The 18927-nt window shown below is 36.1% G+C and overlaps 1 protein-coding gene across 12 annotated transcripts in view; it reads right to left on the reverse strand.

The window, feature by feature from the left end:
- The window catches only part of LOC120526030 (kinase D-interacting substrate of 220 kDa B-like), a 149332-nt gene that overhangs the window by 27919 nt on the left and 102486 nt on the right, over positions 1-18927 (reverse strand). For 8 of the 12 annotated variants that reach the window (XR_005633064.1, XR_005633063.1, XM_039748863.1 and 5 more), the window contains 3 exons: positions 17158-17387; positions 9245-9361; positions 8828-8884 (listed from right to left, as the gene is read on the reverse strand). Coding sequence is in view for 10 of the 12 variants with exons in the window: in XM_039748863.1 (XP_039604797.1) it covers positions 8828-8884; positions 9245-9361; positions 17158-17387 (404 nt within the window). In the remaining 2 variants the exon portion in view is untranslated. The remainder of the gene's footprint in view (positions 1-8827; positions 8885-9244; positions 9362-17157; positions 17388-18927) is intronic. The other 4 variants (XM_039748866.1, XM_039748865.1, XM_039748868.1 and 1 more) reach the window with 2 other exon arrangements.

Consider the following 18927-nt stretch of genomic DNA (forward strand, 5'->3'; position numbering starts at 1 on the left):
GTTGGAAAAAGTAAGTGAACCCTAAGCTAATGACTTTTTAAAAAGCTCATTGCAGTCAGAATTTAGCAGACTTGGAGTTCGTTTAATGAAACGAGTTCAGAGGTGTGGCCTAGAATTACTTTGATTGATAAAAAAACACTATAAAGTTTGAGCTTTTGACAAAAAGCATACCCAGATGGGAATCATGCCTCGCACAAAAGAGCTGTCTGAAGAGCTAAATGATCGAGAATTGTTAATCTACATAAGGATGAAAAAGGTTACAAAGTCATCTTGAAGATTTTAGATATTCATCAGTCTACTGTTAGGCAAGTTGTCTATAAATGGAGACAATTTGGTATTGTGGCTAATCTGTCTAGAAGTGGGTGACCTGCCAAGATGACCCCAAGAGCACAACACAAAGTCAGCAAACAGGTAAAGAAGAACCCTAGATTGACAGCAAAGGACTTGAAGAAGTCATTAGAACTGGCTAACATATCTGTTCATGAGTCAACTATATGCAAAACATTGAACAAGAAAGGAGTCCATGGCAGGACACTAAGAAGGAAGCCACTGTTATCAAAAAAGAACATCTCTGAACTCTTGAAGTTTGTGAAAGAGCACTTGGACACTCTACAATGGTACTAGGAAAATGTTTTGTGGAGTGATGAAACCAAAATGTAACTATTTGGGAGGAACAAGCAGAACTTCATTTGGCGTAAAAAGGGCACTGCATATCAACATCAAAACATAATCCCTACAGTAAAGTATGGTGGAGGAAACATCATGATTTGGGCCTGTTTTGCTGCATCAGGCCCTGGACAGCTTGCCATCATTAAGGGGAAAATGAATTCACAAGTTTATCAACAAATTCTCCAGGATAATGTGAGGGTGTCTGTCTGTCAACTTAAGCTCAGAAGAGGCTGGGTGATGCAACAACGGCCCCAAACATTGCAGCAAATCCACAGCACAATGGCTTCAGAAGAACAAACTCCGCCTTTTAGAGTGGTCCAGTTAGAGCCCAGATCTCAATCCTATTAAGATGCTGTGGAATGACTTGAAGAGAGCCATACACAGAAGACAACCAAAGTACAGTCAACCCTTGACATACGACTGGCCTGACATGCAAACAACTTGATTTACGACCAAAATTTTTGTTTTGATTTACGACCAACATCTTGCGTTACAACCCAAATGCGGTCATGTGTATCTGCTTGTGCGACTGTAAACAAACAGCCTGGAGCGTTTGTAAGCGTCAGTCGGAGCCCAGATACATGCGTTTGTGGACGTAATTTCAGTCAGTGCAGTAATCTATCTATATATTTATAATTCACTAAGACCATGGCAAGCAAGACGCATAATTGCTAAGGAAGGAAGAGAAGGTAACGAAGGTAAAGAAAGCGATTGTTAAGGGATGTTAACTGGCGGGCTGGCACGGCACATGAAGATGTCATCAGGCTGAGTCAGCACCGGCTTGCTTTGGAGTGTATTATTACAGCAGTTCACAACACGGCCAGCTTTGAACTGAGTGCTCGACTACTGTCATTATTAACTTGAGAAACAGCGATCACAATCGAAACGAAGAAGGAAATTGTGCGGAAATATGAGAGTGGCATTCGTGACCGATCTCGCTAATATGTACAGCATGTCGAAATCCACCATCTCGACAATTTTACAAAGAAAAGATTTGCATAAGGAGGCTCCTTCTAAACAATAACCACCTTCCGTTTCATTTTCCTCCTCCTCCCTTCCTGCAGCCCAAAGATGTCAAATCAAATGGTGAGTACAGTATGAAATTTTGTTTCTGGTAGGCTAGGCACTTTTTATAACTTTTTGGTTAGTACATTAGAAAAAATATTGGTGTTTCGTAAATTATGCACATTATACAACCCTTTTTTATTATGAAAAGGTTAAGTAAGTGTTGCTGTGGGAGGTTCGGAGCGCATTATGGGTATTTCCATTATTTCTTATGGGAAAAATAGTCATGACTTACAACCAACTTGAGTTACAACCAGCCCTCGCAAATGAATTGAGTTCATAAGTCAAGGGTCCACTGTATATGGAAGAGTTAAAGCAGTTCTGCAGGGAAGAATGGGCTACAATTCCCCCTGCATGGTGTGCAGGTCTGATCTGCAGTTAAAGGAAGCACCTGGTTAAGGTCATTGCTGCCAAAGGAGGGTCAACCAGTTATTAAATCCCAAGGTTCATTTACTTTTTCCACTACCACTGTGAATGTTGAATGCATTTGTAACATAAAGACATGAAGGAGTAGAATATTTTGTCAGTCACTGGCTTAAGCTCATTTTGTATATCAGTACCTGTGACTTAGTTAAGATCAGATCACTTTTTATGACCAATTCATGCAGTAAACCAGATAATTCTAATGGGTTCACATACTTTTTACTTTGGCTGTATAAGAATTATGCTAATTATTTTTACAAAAATAAACCAAAGGTTAAATGTTAAACTATTTTTAATAATGTAACTGACGCAGTCAAGTTTCATTTTTAAGTGTGAAATTATCTCCAGTTTGACACAGAAACAAAAGATGTCATTCAATATTTGTCTGTAAATGTTTTTCATTTTTCTGTGCTGTTGTCAAAAGCCAAGCCGGTACACATTCAAATTCTTTGTAACTGAATAACTGCCGATAACTCCAGAGCAATCAATTATATATGCGACAACCAACTGATTACAATAAAACTAACAAGATTAATAAAAGTTTGACTTATTTTCATTATTTATGTTAAAAACACTGTTATTTTGTGTCAGACTGCATTTTGAAATCACAGTGTCAGTTACGTACCTTCAGTTTTAATAGCGTTTTGTAGCTTTTCTCTTTTATTATAATTAATCTACTATACAGTACATTGTTGTGGCTGATAGAAGTAAGCGTGTAGTGTTGGAATTGTCACAAAAAACTGAAATTATTAAATGTTTAAAAAACAATTGTTTCAACTTACAGACTAGGAGGAAATTTGAACAATACTAAAGCATTACGCCGACAAAATTGAAAATTTGTATTGAAAATGGAAACCACTGAGGGGAATGTTAATGAATTAATGTTCTCCTGTATTGTAATTTTCTTTTTAAATTTTGTTTTATTATGTTTTATTAATATATTGTGACGTGCAGGCAGCTTGTGATGCGCTGTTGGAGGGCATGAAAGTGCGTAATCAAAGGTGTTTGTAATGGGACTGGGCGAAGGGCTTCTGCTCTGTAAGGTGTGGACACGTCTATTAGGAGAAGAAAAAGGAATGTGCGGTGGGAGAAAGTTTGGAGTAAGAAGTCAGAAGATAATAAGCAGGAGTGTTTGTGGTATAGAGAAAAAAGCGAACGTGAGTGGCAGGAGATAAACTGATTTGTAGGGAAAGCTTTCTTTTACCATTTTGGAGGTGTGCTCCATAACCCAGATAACGGCACCATTTGTTACAGAATGAAGACTCCGAGTAAAACATAGAAAACTCCAGTACCTCTGAGTTGTTTCCATATTACGCTGGTCGTTACAATATTATATGAATTAATTAATTTTGTTATTAGTATATTTTAGTTTGTTTTAAAAATAAATATGACTAAAACAATATGTAGATTAGTCGATAAAGTGGCTGTTCTGTTATCCGTCTTTTCTTTTATCCATCACGTCCTTGGTCCTGACCCCTGACAGATAATCGAGGTTTTACTGTATATCCTGCTACTCATTTTATATAACCTTTTGTGTCAAGACATGTCTAATGTTATTTTTCAACAATACAATGACCAAACTCCTGGGAGTAATGTGTGACATCAGCTCCCTATGCTGACCAGCACCTGATTGAAAACATTTAGGATATGGTATCCACAATCCCTCCCTGTAAATTACTGACACCCCAGAGGAAAACATACACAATACTTTTTTTAATATATCATAAGACATTATTATCAACATCTGAATTTAAACTACAATGAGTAATCCATACTTTTACTTAGTACTTATGACACCTTTTGTTAACAACCTGGCTTTTGCCCATCAACAATGTCTTTGGTGGAATACACATTTTTTATCTCTGCATTAGTGACTATTCCATTAAGTTGTTTAAACTTTCACAACACATTACCCTAATCAATGATTTGTTTTTGTAATGTCACAACTTTCAGTCCTCAGGCAGAATGACCAAGCCCCTTTGAGATAAAACTTCTCTCACTCTCTCTTTAAATAACTTATGATGGAACTTTAAAGTACTAAAAAAGCAAATATTTAATTTTGCATATTGTTTGCATGAATTTAGTATAAATATGATTTTTTTTTAATCTAAATGCTTTTAAAAACACTGGAATTCTCCTAAATCAACTGCCACTGCAGTTTATGTACATTTTTCACAGTATCCTTTTCTACTGTGCTAGTTTAATATTCCAGACTACACAAAACAATAGTTTATACACTACTATACAACCAAACATTTGCACTGATGATGACTGAATATTAATTTTTGACTATTTCACATAAAAAGGTTCAGTAACATATTAGAATATATTTATTAATGTAGCAGTTTTTTTTTTTAAATTAAACTTTAGCATTGCTATTGATTATAATAGTTGTAATGCAGGTAAGTCAGTCCAATCAATTTGAATTATGTTACATGTATAATGCACTGAAAAAAAAAAACTTTAGTGATTACATACTCTAATGCTACTCTGAACCTGCCACGGTAATAAATATATGTACAAACATTTTGTAAGTTCTATTTACACCTTTGTTATTGGGAATGAAATTAAATTAATTCACAGGTTTGCCAAGATGTTTGTGGTTCACAAAGTCTTGAATCTATCCTTATGCAAATATGCACAATGTTTTTAAAAGTTTCTTTTTATATAGCATTGGTACAAAATTATTTTATAATATTTTCAAGGCTTGAGTATTTTATATAATAATATTTGAAAGCTTACAGCTGCATAATTGTTGTATCACATATATTCTGTATTACAAAGTTGTGTATTTATTTAAACTATAATAATGTAATTTTCTGTTCTTTTTCTATCTGCATAGCCCCTGTTCAAGTCAAACACAATTTTCTAATCTAAGACTATTAATTATTTGTTGGTTAAAAGAGGCAATATTTCTTTGAGATTATATGTGTCCATTTGCGGTGGGCTGGTGCCCCGCCCAGGGTTTGTTTCCTGCCTTGCGCCCTGTGTTGGCTGGGATTGGCTCCAGCAGACCCCTGTGACCCTGTAGTTAGGATATAGCAGGTTGGATGGATGGATATGTGCCCATATAATAATTTATCCATTGTCATTTTTGAACTGATATTGGTTTTGTATCACTTGAATTATGCTAAACATTACAGTAATAAATATACAATGGATTATACTGTGAACAGCTTTCACAACAACCTGTGGAACAAAAATAATGAACCTGTTAAACAACCAGCAGGGCAACTAAAGATAATCAATAAAAGAGGACTACCAGAACTGCTTCAGAAAGTGTCAAGAACGAGGAGATAAGTGTGTTTGTTCGAAGTGAGGGGATTAATGGCAACGTGTCTTTTAATGTAAGCATTTTTTTTTAATTGAAACATTCACCGTATTTTTTGATCACACCTCATATTCTTCAGAGTACGTTCTTCCTGACTTGTTTTGAAATACTATAAATCAGAAAAAAGGCTTTGCAGTTTCTATTTCGCATAGCTAGGTATATTTGGTTAACAGTTACATAAAACTATACTTGTATAATGTGAAAAGCACTTTAGAAAGAGTTACTGCAAATATACTGGAAAACGAAAATCACAAAATTTTACAGAGAAAATATTTTTTTTCTAAAGAGTTACAAATGTTTACTGAAAATATTTACTGTTAAGTAGTTTATTTTTTTTTTTGCTTCTAATTAAAAGAGTGGTTAAATTTTCAAGGTGTGGACAGCTGTTTATTATAACTATCTAAATACTCAATGTTAATGTGATCACCAAGCTTGGGTTCCTATGGTACAGTGCATGATAGAGGTTCAAGGCCAGGCATAGTTTTACATAAATGAAATGGACCGCAAGGGGTTCCAGAAGGGTGCCTGTCCACTTGGTAGCTTGGTTGAGCAGCTCTGGGGTGTTGATGGGCAATTGGCTGGCAAGGCATTCAGGTGTGGATGTGAACAGCAGGCAAATTTCTTGTTGGTGCACCGGGATCCTTATCACGGTACATGTGCCCAAATGATTTATATAAGGAGTAGCATGAGCAGGAAATGGAGAAAAAAAAAGAAACAGAGAATTGGAGATTAAATAAAAAATGAACGTAAGGTGCAAGTTAGTGGTGGAGCCAGTGCAAACTTGGAGGGGAAGCAGGCAGCAAGGAATGTGTCCAGTGAGGAGGAGCACTTGGCCGGTGCTCGAGGTAGGGCAGAAGTGGCTCTTGCTAAGCACAACTGGAAACAGGAGTGACATGCTGCATTGGACATCTCCTGGCTGAAGGCTGAGCAACTGTGGTGGGAGACAGAAGCAAGGCTTGGCACAGCACCCCACTCAAGGCCTGGAATAGTTTGGTGAACCAAGCCTGTGAAAGGCTGACTGCACCTGTTGGAGACATCAGTTTTTAGAAGGAAGTGCTGTGGCTCAGGATTGCTTTAAAGGACAGAACCTGCCAGTGGAGTTTAACGTCATTTTTATGGAATTACGTATTTATAGATTTTAACCTCTGTATCACTTGTTTCGTATGTATTGAGATGATGTACTGCACTGTTTTACACTTTTGTGTTAAGGAATAGAAACACTACCTTTTTTTGGTTTCTGTGTTCTCATTGCCTGGCTCATACTTGTTATGCCTATCAACAGTCCTGGGTTCAAGCTGCAGCCAACTCAGACTATCAATATCACAGTACCTCAAATCTCATTTGTCCTTTGTGATTGACAGATCATATTGTTATATCATTTTTTCTTCTTTATATGTGCTTTGCCAAACATCTGATAGATGTTGATGCTGAAAGAACAAAAGAGCCATGAAGATGCTCTTGAGCTACAGCTGACTAAAGATGGCATTCCACCACATTTTGAGACTAGCAGCAGCTCCACTGCTGGTCTTATTTACTAGTTGGGCCAATAATATGATCTTTATCAAAAAACATTGTTTTTGCAAATAATGTAGTGCAAAGTATGAAGTTATAAAAGTGTGGAAGCCAACTGAGAGCATTTATTATTGATTGGGAGAAGATAGCTAACTGATTCAAAGCGAACTGTCAAGATGTACCACTTTATATTCCAGAGCTTTCTGTTAATGCTCCATGTTCCCACCTCTTGACAATGATTGGTTATTTGATTTCATTTAGTATTTTCAAGTTTAGTGTGTGGTCATGGAAAGAAATGCAATATGCTCCACTGAGCTGAATTCAACAGTGATGAATCATTTGATTGATTTCCTTTTTATTATGATGAGAAAAAAATCAAGCTAAATTTAAATACATGACATGAATTTGCTTTACATTACAAGTATTGTACACACTGGAACCTAAACTAAAAATCAATTTCATAAAGCTGCTTCTGGACGGAATAAAGAGGTAATGGTCTAGCCAAAGTTTGGCTTTGAACATAAAATTACATAGCCTATATCACAAGGGCTGTCACATGCATCAGCATTATTTTCAAAATATTTAACCAGAAGCATCTGGTTGCATATGTCATTTATGCTATACTATATAAAAATAAACTCTTTAAAAACCTAGGTGTGATAGGAACAGAATCAAGACTTTAAAGGGCAAAAAAATATAAGAAGGCCATTAATGATATGTTTGATGCTACAGTATTCTCCAAAAGCAAGTGTTAATAATCATTTTGTACCTTGCTGGATAATCTACTTACTTTAATGATGTCTATTGTGTGTAAAAAAGCTATGTATAGGAAGATACTGGAATCAAGTAAACTAAGTCTATAAGACATAACAGATTATGAATATTTAATGTTAAGAGTGTCATGCGATAGGTTGGCACACTTATATATCACATTATTCCCTTAATGGGAAAAGTAAGGGAATTAATTCAAATGAATATGTTTTACTTTGGCATTCATAGGCCTACTATTAGTATATTTTTAAATATTAAATAGTCAAAAAATCACATATGTCACAAAGAATATGCTCATTTTTTGTTCAATATAAACAATGTTATATGGGACAAATATTCTTGTGGAAAATTGAATATGTTATAGCAAACGTTTTGTTATGCAGAAAGCTCAGTAAAAGCTTTGCCACTTGGCACTTTCTCTTTCAAACCTGTTTATGTTATTTAACAAGTAAGCATGTTGATTGTTTAATTCAGCTTATTTGAAACTAAAACGGTTTATATGTAGATGTTTTAAATGCCACAATGAATATATTTGATCGTGTATTGTTATGAGCAATTTAAACAGTAACAATGACACTAAACAATACTGAGCTAAGATAACTTTAAACTGATGGATGGTGACCTACGAATCAAAGTAAAATAAAATACCAGGTTACAAAGCTTTTACTGTGAAACCCTTTTCTCATTTTTAATCAAAGGTATAAACAATAAAATAAAAGCACTCTCAAAAAAAAAAAAAAGGTAGTGAAAATATTAAACAAAGCATGCATTAAAAACACTCTCATTCCTGTAGAGGCCTTCTTATATGAGTAGACAAAATAAATACATATGCACTACACTTCAAGACTAACATTGTCAGAATATGTACAAACAGCTACAGTAGGAAACATCATGTTGAACTCGCATACAACCATAAGCTTGAAGCTAATCTATCAGGGATTCTCACAAATTAACAGATGGCTCATTAGTATAGCACTGCTAGACTGGTTAAATGGTCATAATCTGAAGAAGCAAAAGAGTTGCTACAGCTCCACACTCCATGACTAAGTCTGTTACCATTGAGGGATCAGAAGATGTAGGAAGCCCCTCATCTGCATCCTCCTTGATAATATCCTGATAAGAACAAAATGTGGATCACTTGGGTAACAAAGACAAAACATATTCACATCCCCATTGTAACATTGGAAAAGAGCTGTAATGTTCGGAAATGGAGAAGTTAAATATCACAGACATTTTTAAACATTTTAGAATGTACCTAAATTGTGTGCACCAAACGTCATATCTATTAATCATATTATATAGGTAATACTAACTTACAAAAGATAACTATAGTGTAGGTTAAACAAATAGTGATTCCATTATTAGAGAGAAGAAAAATAGTTAAACTAAAATATTTACTTCTAGCCATTAATAATGATATTCCAGAAAAAAAAACTATGTTAATTTTCTTACTATTTGATTGTGAATACTTACTAGTCCACTGCTCTGATCCCTGGGCAATCTCGTATTATTTGATGGACGTGACATGGGATGATGAGAACTGACAAAGTACTGCCTTGGTAGGTAACTAACATGACTGGGAAAATAAGGCTATGGAAAAGGAACATTTGGGGAAAAAGATAAATCATTTAAAAAAGTAAAATGCACAATGAATTTTAAAACAAACATATATGGAACAGTAAGGCAAAATGGATTGACATACAATAAAGTGATAAACACATAAGCAAACACCAAATAAAAAAATAAATTAATCTTGACATAAGGTAAACAAAAGTGGAACGGGGAAAATGAATTTTGTTACACTGTTTTGTAAGTTTACAGATTATAAACGGGCAAAAATTAAAATAACCATTTACCTAGTGTACTCAAATGACTTAAACGTTTTGAGTCAAATACATTTAAAATGTTCATTTTTTGAAGGATTCAGCTCAGTCCTTATACTATGATGACATTCAATTGTGGGTGATGCTAAAAGTATAGTACATCATTGGTTTTGGAAAAAAAAAAATTGAAATGCAAAACAAGGCCATAGTAGCAAAAACTCACTGTGGTTATTGAAGAAACATTTTTGATATAGTTCATGGTCTAGATTATGGCTGATAAATAATAGCAATAATAATAATGACAATAATAATTAACAACGATGCAGTTTAGCTTACTGCAAAGGAGTGCAAGTTTAGTATCTGCCACAGGAGAGTGCAAGTGCTTCCAAAAGGCAGGATTTTCCTCACCTGCACTTCTAATGTGTGTTTATTAACCTAGCTATGGTTGTAGAAAATTTTACACAGACAGTAGAGGGCATGCTTGAGACATCTTAAGATCCAAATGACAATCAAAATGCCAAAAACTTTCAAAAGAAACACTACATCACCATGCACCCTGCTTTACATTAACAATGCAAGATATGTTTATACAAGTTTCTAAATACCCCAACACAAATATATTTAGTATCTAAAAATACTGTGCAGCTATGAGGTGTAACTATATGATTGATTTATTACAGTACAGCCAGCAATAGCATCAAAACCTTCACTGGTACTGTGGATTTTAAGTGACTGCTGAGCCAATAGATTTCTAATTAGTATGTGGCAATTCATAGCAACTATTGTGTAGAGAAAGGCATTGCTCTGGAGGGTTAATTAGGGTTACGCTGTATACTAGTACTGAAAAAGTGGTGAAATTTTTTTTTAAATGGTTAGTTACCAGCTTTTTGTTAATTTTGGTACCAAAAGTAAATGGTACTTTTTAAACAACTCACATTTAGCCATTAATTAATGTAATCGCAACTGTTCCCCACAAAGAAATATGCTTATTTCATCACGCTCGATTCATCAAGGGGAACCACCTCCCCAATAACCCCACCCCCTTTTGAACATAGATATTAATGTAAGCATGCTGTTGACTCCAAGGTAGTATAATTCTTCTAGTATTTATTTGGGGACTGTGGCAAGGCAAGAATGTGCACTGTTGTGCAGCCAAGCATTAAGGCTGCTGTGAGATGGATGCGATTGGAGTGATGAGTTATTCGCCATGGCATTCTAAAATACACACTTTTGCTCAGACAACCACAATGAACTACAAATAAACACTCTGGGATTCAAGAAGGTAATTTATAACCAAAGTACAACTGTGCATCTTTTGAAATTAGAAGACATACTGAAACAAAAGTAGGTCAGTTCTAAGTTTGATTTAATTATGCCTAAACAGTATTGGTTACTAAATGAGGGCTGTCAACCTATATCACAACGCTTCACTGGTCCATGAGGTGTGACAGGAAAAGACTGTACTGGTATACATTTTTTTTAGAATTCTGTTCTTCCTCTCGCTTTCTGTTCATCATCCCTTCATCTTAAAACCACTCCAAAGATGACTGGCAGCTGAATTTAAAACAAGCTGCTCTGGACTACATCCTCTTTTGACACCGCTACCAATTTTAAGTAAGCTTAATAAAAGAGCACATACTGTATGTAAATCTAGACTGTATACTTATTTTTTAATGTTCTGTTTACATGTTCTTGTATTATTCTATTTTAATAAATATAATACTGCAAAATGTTACATTTTGTCTTTATATCTACCTTGACTGTATACAGTAAATACAGGGCACATAGTGTGGGGAGACTGCTACCATCTTTCTCACAGGACTAGGGGTCTGACGAAGTTATTCCAAATGTGCGAACTGCATAGTAAGAGTAAATGCATTTTTGGTTGGTAAATGGCTTTAATTGAGGTGTATTAGCCTCCATATGTCTAGGTCATTCTTGGAGATCGAGATGTGTTAGTCTTACGTTGAGGTTATATCTGGGGTTACCCGTGTGTTGTTTGTGTCAAACCTAGTGGGCCTCTATGTGGAGTAATGATGAGTGATTTTTTTTCACCCCAATATGTTTTATCGAGTTTAAAGAACACGTTACACTATGTAAAACACAATTAAAAGAAGAAAACAAATACGAGAAATTATTGTTTAATCTGACCAGACTATTTTTTATTAAATGGATGGGCTTTATAGAGAAGTATCAGCATCGAAGATACACAGATTACTTAAAGCTTATTTATCTTGTTTAATCATAGTATTTTCTCTGACATTTCTATTTTTTGGTTGATTTGGTAAAGAAAGTATTGTTAACTTTTGTGGTAGCCGTTGTGAGAAAACAACTCAGAATTATTATGAGAAAGGGAAAAGTAAACCAGGAGATGCAAAATGCACTCCAGAATCAAGGTCAATAAACAGGGAAAAGTTGGAACCTAGCACTAGGGCCTACATAAATTTCAAGCTAACTGGTGTTAAAACTTTCAGAGATTTGTCAAGAATACCCACTGAGGAGTAACAAAGGGCATACTGCAAATGCTGCCCCATTTATAGCATCATATCTGATGATTTTAATGTTACGACTGAATTGCTCATGTGATGCTGCTAGTAGCAACAATGAAGACACAATATTATTAAAAATAATCTTTTTCAATTCAAGTTGATCCACAGTTTAAACCATGGAAACAAGATCTTCAAACAAAAAACTGTAAACTCAATAAAATATGTATAAGATTGCCCAAAATAGTACAATAGCATTCTGAGCTTTTTTAAAATATATTTGATGGCCTGCCCATCTCACTTGCCATTTCACAATGCTCATAGTGTAAGTATGATGGAGTTTAAGTAGATAATGTTCCATTTGTCATGGGGTCAATAGGATAATTTCTGCATTCAAAATCAGTGTTTTTTCCCTTTGAACAAGCTTAGTGTTCAGCAATTCTGAATACTGGTCATCGATTATTAAAATGTGATTAACTAAAATGGGTCCCAACAAAAGGCAACATCAAGCGTTTGACGCTGAAATTGTTTCTAAAATTCAACAAAGTTTGTCTACAGTGGATTGTTTAGTTGCATCTGCTAGAAGGCTAACTTAAGGCTTGTGCACTTCATGCTCTTCTAACAGCATGAAATAAAATATCACTCTCATTTGCCAAGCTGACTAACTGAATGTTACCTTCTGACTAACTGTGAAAACAATAAATAAAAGTAGAAGGAGATAAGGCACAAGGTGAAGAGAGAGGTGGCAAAGGCTAAAGAAAATAAAACGAGAAGATGCCTGAGAAGTGGAGAAGTATGCTGGTACCAATTTGTAAGAGTAAGGAGGATGTGCAAAGCTGTAGTAACTGCAGGAGGATAAAACTGATGAGCCACACCATGAAGTTATGGGAAAGAGTAGTGGAAACTAGGTTAAGAAGGGAGGTGATGATTAGTGAGCAGCAGTAGGCTTTCATGCCAGGAAAGAGTACAACATATGCAATGTTTGCTCTGAGGGTATTGATGGAGAAGTATAGAGAAGACCAAAAAGAGTTGCATTGTGTCTTTATGAACCAGGAAAACGCATATGACAGGGTGCCTCGAGAGGAGTTGTGGTAATGTATGAGAAAGTCGGGAGTGGCAGAGAAGTCACATGTATAAAAAATATCACAGAACTGTTAATATTGTAGTGACTTCTTCATGGGAGAATGTAGTTAAAAATACACAAACAGTTTAGTAGGGGGGAAGGATCAGAACAAGGGAGGCAAGGATGGCGAGGGACAGAACTGGTTACGAAGAAACAGAAAACTGTACTATGTACAGTCTTCCCAACTGTTCTGGCCATAGGGAATGCCTTCACCAAGCTTCCTTGGTTCGGTTAATTGGAAGGGCTGTTATACACAGCAAACTAAAATAGCATTCACCTAGCCAAGCTATCACGCTTATCACTTTCCACTTCACCACACTCCTCCTCTCTCATCACTCTCTGGGTGAGTCTCATATTTATGTATTCACTGGTTTAAGCCAGCTGCTCATATCCCCACCTATTACTCTTGCTGTGGGTCCTCATTTCTACAGCTAGCTTGCATCATCACATTCTTTATTTTGTCTCAGTGGTGCGCCACCCCATGCATGGTACTCATAGCAGAGTTTTCAGAAAGGGCTAAATCTATATTTAGATAAATATATGCCGTTTTAGAGGCAAAAGAGGGATCCTACCGAGTCGTGAACAAAAAAACATTTTTCCACTTCCTGATTTCCTTTACTACTGCAGAAATATTTCCCCCTTCCTGATTTCCTTTATTATTGCTGAGACAAATAAGGATAAGTAATGTAGTGCTACAGGCATTCGAATGGCAGGCTGTTTGCTAACACAATCATAATATAGAAAGCATCAAGTTTTTTGGGAAGGGAAAATTCAGATGAGATTGGATTAGTTTTTACTTTTTACATTAGTTGCTGGACTATATAGACTCTATGATAGTTCCCTTTTGCTGTATATTTGCGCTGAAGAAGAACTTTTTTGGTTATTCGTCAGTTTACATAACTTATCTGTTTTCACTTCTCTGGCCAACAGGTCAGGGATATCTAGGCCAACTGGCCGACAGGTTAGAATTATCTCAGCCAACCTTCACTTCATTATGCCTACTGTGCTGGAAGACATTAATCAACCGACCAAGGCGCTACATTCAGGTTTTCATAAAGTGTGAGTGTATGTACATAAAACATAATATGTTTTTGCCAACATAAAGAGATAATCTGCAGAAGTGTCTGGTGTTCCCGATGTAATTAGAGCAATTTACTGAACTCTTATTACAATAAGGGCACTTAGCAATAATGAAGTTGCTTTTCTTAACCATAAGCAGTGACATTCTATTAACCTCCAGAACGCAATGTAGAAATGCTATAATCTAGGGTCTCTTTAAGATGTATGGTTATGCGCCAGCACAGTATTAGCAGAGCCGCACAACACTTTTGAACTGCTGTGCTGGAGTTATCGCAACTTCTATTCCCACATGAAAGATGTTCAGTTTTCATGACTCCGCTATCAGACACTGGATGAAAATGGGCTTAATTAAAAGTAGCATTGTAGAAAACAGTGTTTATCATTTGCCAGAAAGTAACAGCATGATCACCAAAAACCTATGAAAGCTATGGACAGATGAGACAATATTAACAATTTTTAGACAACATTTCTCACATTACTTCGCTTTCACAGCAAGAACATTATCTCATAAGTCAAAGGTGGAGGTGGCACTGCAATAGTATAGGGATGCTTTGCTACCTTAGGACTTTGATGACTTGTCATAATTGAAAGAACCGTGAATTTTGCTCTAGCTGAGAAAATTCTTAAAAAAAAAATGTCCACTCATCAATGTCTGGACTGAAGCTAAATTAATTTACTTGAACTACAGCTAAAGGTGGAATGACCACTTATTAAGTAGAATATTACTATTAAGTGGCCCGTCACATTTTCACATTGAGCCAGTAGGTGCTATATGAATGGTACTAATACTTTAGATCATTACTACATCCCAATAAAAGACAATTACTGGATGTAACTGTGCCTCAGTCACAGGCAGCCTTATATTACTCATACTACTCTTGCTGCTGGCTTACATGCACAGACTGAAATGACTGAAATGTGAGGAACCAGACAGAAAAGTGGCACAGTGCTCAACTAAAGAGGCATAAGAAATACTGCAGGAACTATCTATGTATTTCTTAGTAAGAAGCCATTATGTATTTCTTAGTAAGAAGCCATGGATCACCACTGATATCTGGAATTTACTGGAGACACACAGCAATGCATTTTGAAATGGTGATATGGAAGCATATAAGAAATGCAAACACTAATTCTGAACAGCAATCAAAGTGGCTCAGCATCAGATTGGCAGTAAACTTGAGATGGAGTATAACATCTTTAATATTTCACACAAACATTGGCAGGAATTAGATTGTATATTTATGGACTACAATGTTAAACCTAATCCAATCTCATCTGAATTCTCCCTTCCTAATAAACTTAATGCTTTCTGTGCTAATTTTGATTGTGTTAACAAGCAGCCTGTCAATTGAATGTCTGTAGCATTACATTTCTCATCTCAATTGTCTCTGGAATAATAAAGGAAAGGAAGTGGGGAAATATTTCTTCAATAAAAGGGAATCAGGAAGAGGAAAAATATTTTTTTTCATGATTTGGTGGGTTCCCTCTTTTCCTTCTAGAACTGCATATATTTATCTAAAAATAGATTTAGCCCTTTCAAAAAAAATCCCATTGGGATTTTGGTCCATGCTGATGTCATAACATCACACAGTTCCTGCAGGTTTTTCAGTTCCATTTGACCTCATTTCAATGGTAAACAAGTGGATTAATATTGGGGGACATGTTTGTGGAACAATCTAGAGATTATGAGTGCTTATTAACATGGCACATTATCGCTTGTGAAGTATCCTTTTGAAAAATGGTAAATTGGGGCCAGAATGGGATATTAAACAGGAAAAAACAATGATTAGGCACACTTTGGCATTTAAATAACACTCATATTATAGTAGGATGCATAACGTTTGTCTAGAAAACACTACCCACATCATTGCACTAATACCACCAGCCTATATTACTGAAACCAAGTTAAACCAATTTCTAAGCCTACTATCTGCATTTCAAAATAGAAATAACTGTCAGATAAGGTGACATCTTATCAATCATTTATCATTCGGTTTTGATGATCAAGTACCTACTCTAGAAGGATATTTAATTTCTTAGCTAACAGGAATGAAACCTGATATGGACTCCTGCTACTATAATCTGTGTATTTCAAGGTCTGAAGAAATGTGCTTTTAGACATGTTCGTTACCAACCAGCTGTTATCCCCAAATCAGCCACACTTAAACAAGGTGCTTAACTGCAAGTTATGAAAATCCCAGGTAGGCTGATTTGGAATGTTTCCTAAAAATACTGCATTATGTGCACATCTGATAATATAAAGCTAAAAAATAATTCTTGAGAGAACATGAAGGAACTAAATGTATCAACAAATCCAAAAACTTAAGTGACTTATGCCTTCAAAGAATACAAAAGTCTAAAAAGGCACAGCCAGGGTTTTAGAAATAAATTGACTCAGTTATGAAAAAATAAAGCTTCAGTTTTCCAGCTACTTTTCTACTGAATAAAGTCAACCAAGACAACAAGATAAATAGATATAAATAGATAAATAGATAAAGGATATGCTAAATGACATGTCATATAAGTTATTACTTATGAAATAAAACTTGAAACCTTTGCAGAAACTGTCTCAAAATTCAAGAAGAATGATATTAACATATAGGAAGTAAAAGAAAAGGCAAAAAATGTTAAGAAGACTGTTCAGCAAGCAACACCTGTACATCATCCTCTTTGTAATTAAAATGATAGATTCAACAACTTTAAAAGAATTTGTATTTAGCTCAGGTATTGTAATGCAAGTTACAGAACATAACACTTAGGTAAGTACTGAAGTGATTACTGTGATTTGTGACTATTAGAACATAATACAGGAAACCACAAACGCTGAAAGTCAGCAGCAAAGGAAACATGTACTGTTAGGTGTATGGTGCTTACTCTGTTGTAAAAAGGATGCTGAGGACCTGTCATGCCACTATAATAACTGCTGTGGACTTGAGGAGACACAACTCCAGCAGGATTAAATGGGCCACTGAAAGAATTAGTGGGAGAACATGCAGAAGATGGCTGGCTGAACACAGACGCAGCTCGAGCAGGGCCATCTTGAAGAGGTAGTGTAGGATACGCAATCCCACCAATATTCATCTGCTCTCTGGCAGCACGAACATCTAAAGAAAAAGAAAAAAAATCTTAATATTAATTTTGGAGCTAAGGGGTAGAAGAAGAAATTGTATTATATCCAACTGTATTTATTATAAAAAGGAAAAATGTCTTAGCAACAACTTCTTCAACTACTCAACAATGACCTTCAACAGTATTAAGTCTCATTTTTTAAAGTTAATTTAATCTGAAGAAGCAATAACATTTAGAACATTAGAACAATTTGTGACAAGAGCAGGCAATTCAATCCAACAAACTCTTCCATCCTATTCTTTAAATTCTCTAAAATAACATCAAATCAAAATGTGTAGGTCACTAAAGCTTTACTCTCCATATTCAGTACTCAGTAGTTTATTACATACACTCACCTAAAGGATTATTAGGAACACCATACTAATACAGTGTTTGACCCCCTTTCGCCTTCAGAACTGCCTTAATTCTACGTGGCATTGATTCAACAAGGTGCTGAAAGCATTCTTTAGAAATGTTGGCCCATATTGATAGGATGGCATCTTGCAGTTGATGGAGATTTGTGGGATGCACATCCAGGGCACGAAGCTCCCGTTCCATCACATCCCAAAGATGCTCTATTGGGTTGAGATCTGGTGACTGTGGGGGCCATTTTAGTACAGTGAACTCATTGTCATGTTCAAGAAACCAATTTGAAATGATTCGAGCTTTGTGACATGGTGCATTATCCTGCTGGAAGTAGCCATCAGAGGATGGGTACATGGTGGTCACAAAGGGATGGACATGGTCAGAAACAATGCTCAGGTAGCCCGTGGCATTTAAACGATGCCCAATTGGCACTCAGGGGCCTAAAGTGTGCCAAGAAAACATCCCCCACACCATTACACCACCACCACCAGCCTGCACAGTGGTAACAAGGCATGATGGATCCATGTTCTCATTCTGTTTACGCCAAATTCTGACTCTACCATTTGAATGTCTCAACAGAAATCTAGACTCATCAGACCAGGCAACATTTTTCCAGTCTTCAACTGTCCAATTTTGGTGAGCTCGTGCAAATTGTAGCCTCTTTTTCCTATTTGTAGTGGAGATGAGTGGTACCCGGTGGGGTCTTCTGCTGTTGTAGCCCATCCACCTCAAGGTTGTGCGTGCTGTGGCTTCACAAATGCTTTGCTGCATACCTCGGTTGTAATGAGTGGTTATTTCAGTCAAAGTTGCTCTTCTATCAGCTTGAATCAGTCGGCCCATTCTCCTCTGACTTCTAGCATCAACAAGGCATTTTCGCCCACAGGACTGCCGCATACTGGATGTTTTTCCCTTTTCACACCATTCTTTGTAAACCCTAGAAATGGTTGTGCGTGAAAATCCCAGTAACTGAGCAGATTGTGAAATACTCAGACCGGCCCGTCTGGCACCAACAACCATGCCATGCTCAAAATTGCTTAAATCTCCTTTCTTTCCCATTCTGACATTCAGTTTGGAGTTCAGGAGATTGTCTTGACCAGGACCACACCCCTAAATGCATTGAAGCAACTGCCATGTGATTGGTTGATTAGATAATTGCATTAATGAGAAATT

Source organism: Polypterus senegalus, chromosome 3 (assembly GCF_016835505.1).
Source record: "Polypterus senegalus isolate Bchr_013 chromosome 3, ASM1683550v1, whole genome shotgun sequence".
NCBI classification, from domain to species: Eukaryota; Metazoa; Chordata; class Cladistia; order Polypteriformes; family Polypteridae; genus Polypterus; species Polypterus senegalus.